Source organism: Tupaia chinensis, unplaced genomic scaffold (assembly GCF_000334495.1).
Source record: "Tupaia chinensis unplaced genomic scaffold, TupChi_1.0 Scaffold000231_2, whole genome shotgun sequence".
NCBI classification, from domain to species: Eukaryota; Metazoa; Chordata; class Mammalia; order Scandentia; family Tupaiidae; genus Tupaia; species Tupaia belangeri.
Window position 1 is genome coordinate 2,737,198 of NW_006159707.1, and position 5,849 is coordinate 2,743,046.

Here is a 5,849-nt window from a genome sequence, read left to right on the forward strand (position 1 = left end):
ACTAGAGCTTCTCCAGCTTCTACTGTGCCATCTCATTCCTGCAAGTAGGCAGGTTCATAGGCCCTGTCTCCAAGCTCACAAATCTTACCAGCTTGGAGATGAGTATCAGCAAAGGGCTGTTGCTTTCACATTTGCCTCTCCGTAAAGCATCTGTCATCGTGCCCCACTGCTTGTCCTTGGACCAGGCCTGGCGAGTGGACTCTGTTTCTATGGTCTAATTCTACCAAACCCAGCCTGAGCAGTGGCCAGCCAGAGGGTCAGATGTTCAGCTCTCTGATAGCTACCTCCAATTGGTCCTTGTGGGAGGCAGGTTCAACCTGGGATTATTACCTCATTACTTCCCCCAGCAAGAAGATGAGAAAGACACCACTCACATATATAAGATGACTTGAAAGCAACAGCACAGCCTCCAAAAACAATAATCTCACAGTGAAAAGGTTGTTCTCTTCTTAATTCCTTTCCCCTCCTTCAGATCACCAAAGAAACATCTCTGTTTGAGGCATGATTGTCTTTTACAATTTTTTTTTTTTTTTGAGAAAGAGATTTTTGCTATAGGGCATGTGCGCTTGCCAGAGAGACAGAAAGCAAGAAGTCACTCTCTGGGGGGATGGCCACTTTGCAATTCATTCTCTTCCATTCTCCTCTCAGGATTTTGGGCTCACACACATGTGCACCCAGTGTGAATTTTAAGTCACTGGGTCTGGGACTTGAACTATGGTCAACTGCGTGGGAGTCCAGCAATGTAACCACTACAGCATCTGCTGACCCCAATCTTTTACAACTTTTTAATCACTGGATAACCCCCCTTCCTTTTTTTTGTTTTGTTTTGTTTTAATTTTTGTATGTACTATATTTGTACAGCTATTTTATTTATAGCAAACAATGGTAGGGTGTTTTTTTTTAGAATTATTTATTTAATTTAATTAATTTACTTATTTTTAATCTGACCAGAGAAAGATAGAGAGTGAAAGTGAAAAGGCAAACCACCAAGTCTGGGAACCAAACCACTGTCAGTCAGGTGGGAGTCCAGTGCCTTCACCATCATGCCACCTGCCAGCCCTATGCTGCTGGGTTTTAATTTACAGGAAATACAATTTTCTTTATAAACTCAAGTATCTAACTTTTAAGTGAGGTTATTTTTAGACAGATAGTAAGTAAACATAGTCATGTGCCACTAACATTTCAATGTCGGAGTGCATGTATGATTGCAGTCCCACGAGCACTGTACAGGTCATACTGTGTCATGTAGCAGCACAGGGGTATAGAAGGCTACCATTTAGGTTTGCATACGTGCACATTCTGATATTCACGCAACAACAATATCGCTTAACAGCACGCATCTCAGAACATAGCCCCATCGTTAAGTGATGCATGACCATACAGTATAGGCTGTAGGTACTGTACAGTAACGATAATGAGGGTGGTAAACAAGTCACTGAAAAGTGTGAGCTGCTGCTCACAGCTCAGGGACTCCCCATTGGTGACATTGGGACCTCCCTGGAACAAACCCATAAGACTATCTGCCAGAGTTCACATCAGAAAGATGGAGTCCAGCAGCTTGGGCCAAAGCAGCAGCCAGACTGATGCCCTTCACCTGCAAGGAGGTCTCTAACCTCCTGAGCTTGGATGAGGAGTTGGAAAAATTTGCTCCCCAACCACCAAAATACCGAGTGGAGTCTTGGGGATCCCTCAGCCCCTTTAGTAACCTCATTAGATTAGGAGTTCCTATAGTAGGTATGATGACAAGTGACCTTTCTACAGTATTTCTACACTGGTCCTTGAACCTCTGGCATTGGACCCACTCGTTAACATTATAGGCAGCCAGATGGTGGTGCAGTGGTAAAATGCTATGCTCAAAGCTGACACACATGGGAAGGTTCTGGGCTTGCATCTGCAGACCGCCCTGAATATGTGCTCATGATTGGGGACTGGCTGAAGCTGGAGGGGGCAGGGGAGGGGATGTGGCACCAAGACTCTGTTAGGGATGCTGTCTGTCTCTCTTTCTCTTTTGCTCATGAAAGAAATAAACAGATAGATAGAGATAGAAAAACAGCTAGAGAGGGCTTTCCCCGGAGACTCAGGGGCTCTCGAATAGAGCCAAGAGGGCTGAGCTTTTTCCACAAATCGAACTCATCATCAGGAAAATTTGAAAATCACTATAATGGAGAAAAGACCACGTATAAAGAGAAACCCTCCTGCCCTTCTCCCCTTCCTTTCCCTCTCCTTCCCTTTTCATCCACTCCTTCTCTCTTCTCAGTTTCTCTTTATATATACATCTTCCCTTGCAGTGCCTGGCAACAATGACCCCTCAGGGAGTTTTCTTTTACTTTCTCACCTGTAATCGGGGCCAAAGACTAAGCAAATATCCCTCAATCACAGTCTTTGTTCATGTAGCAATCCTCTGACAAAAATCGTAAGATTCTCTAAGGCATCAAATATTCCCCTTGTCACTCTCCCCACCCCCAGTTTTGAGCCCCTCTGTCAGACTCATACTGTAACTAAACCATGAAAGTTGAAATGGAGTTACTATCCTACCCCGATGGTACCAGGTACCTGCAGCCCCAAAGTTACTTAGTCTTCATGTGACCTCAAACTCCTTAAAATCAGAACGTGCCAGGAGTTGTGAAATCCCTTAACACGATGTTTCTCAAAGTGTCTCACAACTACAGATGAGGGTGAGCTTGTGTTCTGGAAGGTCTAATACATCCTAGGTTAAGTTTTGCCAGAAGCACCCTGAGACAAGGATTTGAGAGCAGGTTGTTTATTTGTGAAGTGATACAGGTAGGATTAGTGGGGGAGTGGACAATCAAAAAAGGAGAGGGAGGACTAGGGTTCAGGTAGGTGGTACCTTGCAAAGAAATGTAACACCACAGCAACTGGGGCTCAAATGGGCTGGAGATTTCTAAGAGAATAAGGAGAACATGCCTCAAAATTGGTCCACCTGACGAGTTGGAGGGTGTCCTAGATATTTATCCACAAATTCCATAAGTCATTGGTTGAGAATTGCTCCTTCTAGAGTCTTTAACTCCCTGGCGCTTTCCAGCTGTCCCTCACACAGACTAAGTGTGCCCTTCACCTAGGCTAAGCAAAGCCCACAAGCAGAGTATCACAGGTGCATGTAGGAAGAAACCGTTGGCATGTACAGTAATGGTGGATGCTGAACAGGAGGCGCATTGATAAATATTTAGCAACTGGCTATCCTAGAGGGATACATGACATTGCATTTGCCAATGTCTGTGGTGCAAATATTCCTACTACAGCCAATTTCCAGCTACCAGCACATCCCTGGAAGGGAATTTGGGTAGGGTATTGACGGTATCTCCTACAGATAGAACCGAAGTGCTCTGCTATGTACCTAGAATCCCATAGTTTTATGTGACTTTTACATTCTATTCTGTGATATATCAAGGCTTGAACATCTGACCACAAAGTATCAAAGTTACTCTCCAGGGACCAGTAAATGGCATAATGGTTATGTCGCTAGACTCCCGCATAGTCAATCTCAGTTTGAAACCTGGACCTAGAGGCTTAAAACTCACACTGAATGTGTGTGCGTGTGTGCCCAAGATCCCAAGAGGAGAATGGAGGAGAAGGGACTGCAGCATGACTATCCCCCTGGGTGGTAATTCTCCCTTTTTATCTGTGTCTCTGACTCCCTGGTGAGCACACGCACCCTATAGCAAAAAATCTCTCTTAAAAAAAAAAATCACTCTCAAAATCTTTGAATAATTTCACACTCTAGGAAGGTATGTATTGTTTATTATTTTTACATCATCTCTCCATCATCACAACCCCATCATAGTAGCATGTACCCAAGGGATCAGTTGAAAACAGGGCACAGTTTGACTAGCTAGAGTGTTCCTGGCGATAGGAACAGACTCTAGTCGGGCCAATGACACTCTTTGCTTGGCATTATTGGAATAAGAGTATTTGTTCCCACTGGCATACTAAGATGGCAGGATGGAAACCTGGAGCTTCTGAGAGCCTTTCTCCACCCTGAGGGAAGAGCCCACCAGAGAATGAAGCTGAGCTGAGAGATGGAGAATATTTCAGTCCTCTTAATGCCAGTTGTGCCCTTATATCTAGCCATGCTTAAGGACCATGCTAGGTTTTTTAATCGCATAAGCCTACAATATCTCATTTTTACTTTGGTGATTTCAAGTCGGGTTTTCAGTCACTTGCAAGCAAAAGATTGCTGTGATTCATGGATGCGAGCTAGGCACACAACCTCCCAGCTTTTTCTCCTTGGCTCCAAACAGTGTTTGGTTCAGAAGTAAGAATACAGTTTACTGGGGTCCTGCCTCCAAGTAGGCCGAGGACGACTCCCAAGCACAAACGGTCTGCATAAGCTAGCCAAAGGCACAGGGGGAGTCACTTCAGGATTCGGATGCTCATTTTTTGTTCGATGTCCATTTTCTCTAGAGACTGGGGGAGAAAGGTGATAATAAAGAGTCTTGAATCCCAGTTCTCTATACTTCCAACCTTCACCCCAGGGTTTCACCATCCTGAAGACCCCACCAGCCCTTGGGAACGTCTGTTTCTCTTCCCTCCTCCTTCGAAGTTTAGTTCCCATGTTAGTCTGTCCTAGGGACTCCTGATCTTGACTCCCCAGCCCCTAAGGGTATTCTGACCTTGGCAAACTCCAGGAAGGACACGGCCCCATCCCCATCATCATCGGCCTCCTGAACTGTGCGGTCAGTGATGCTCTCCAGCTGCTCGTCTGTCACCTGAACCCCAACCATCAGCCGGAGAACCTGGGAGGGGAGGGAAGAGTCAGCCGCCAAGGGGAAGCACAAAGTCGACTCATCTCCCAAGTCTGGCCCACCTCAACCTCAACGTTATGACCTGTTTCATCCATGTTTACCCCTTCCCATTCACTTTCCACCATCTCTCCCAATAATTCCTCCAGAGCTTTCCCGTACAATGACCCATCTGCCCCTCACAGTTCCACACTCACTCGACATTATGCCTAAACTCATCACCCCAACCCTATAACCCAACTCCACCCACCCTCCGTCCCATCCATTCTCTACCTACTGCCACCGCTATCCCCACTGCATCACATCCACTCCAGTTTCTCCACCTGAGCGCAATTTGTAGCCAGAGAATGTCCTGTCACGGAAGCTGTCCTGGGTAAGTGACAATATTCCTGACCTCTACCCCACTACATGCCAGTCCCATGCTTTCTCCCCAACTTTAACAACCCAGAGTGTTTCCAAATACTACCACATGTTCACGCAGGGGGCGAAATTGCCCCGACTGAGAACCAATGATCTATTCCTAATCTCTAACCCACATGCCAACCCCACCTATTCCCACTTCGCACCCAATACCCCAGGCACCTAAATCCCTCATCCGCCCATCATCCGACCGGTCCCCACACCACACCACCCCTCACACATCCTGCTCCTGCTCTTGCATTCCGTCCACCTGTAGCATCTCGTGCCTGGAAATCTTCCCATCTCGGTCCAGGTCATAGAGCTGAAATGCAACTGGGAAGAGAACGGAGGGGAAGGAAGGTGAGTGTTCCCTGGTTTTCCTCTAGGCGCTCACTCCGGAAGAGTGGAGTCCGCACCAGGCTCATAAAGGGACTGGAAAGTTCTTGGGGCCCCTCCCGGATGTGGGTCCGTCTTGCAGGCTCCCACAGACTCACAGCGAAGTTTGTTCATCCTGCTGTTGAGGGGTTCAGGCTGCTTGGGGTCCCGGTTACTTGCGTCCTCATCATCTATAGGTCGGAAATGAGCCAGGACCCTGACGAAGCCTGAGAAATCCACTTGGTGACTCCTGGCAGTGGGTGGAGGGAGGCAGCCGTCACCTTGGCCGCCCCTCCTCTACTCCCTTCCCTCCCA

General features: G+C 46.9%; 1 protein-coding gene across 1 annotated transcript in view; it reads right to left on the minus strand.

Moving 5' to 3' along the window:
• Window positions 1-3,770: 3,770 nt before the first annotated feature.
• CHP2 (calcineurin like EF-hand protein 2) overlaps window positions 3,771-5,849 on the minus strand; it is a 3,666-nt gene continuing 1,587 nt past the window's right edge. Inside the window, exons 4-7 of the mRNA XM_006148295.3 lie at window positions 5,654-5,784; window positions 5,431-5,492; window positions 4,632-4,754; window positions 3,771-4,425 (exon numbers count right to left, since the gene is read on the minus strand). Of these exons, the coding sequence (XP_006148357.1) occupies window positions 4,372-4,425; window positions 4,632-4,754; window positions 5,431-5,492; window positions 5,654-5,784 (370 nt within the window). The 3' untranslated portion in view covers window positions 3,771-4,371. The remainder of the gene's footprint in view (window positions 4,426-4,631; window positions 4,755-5,430; window positions 5,493-5,653; window positions 5,785-5,849) is intronic.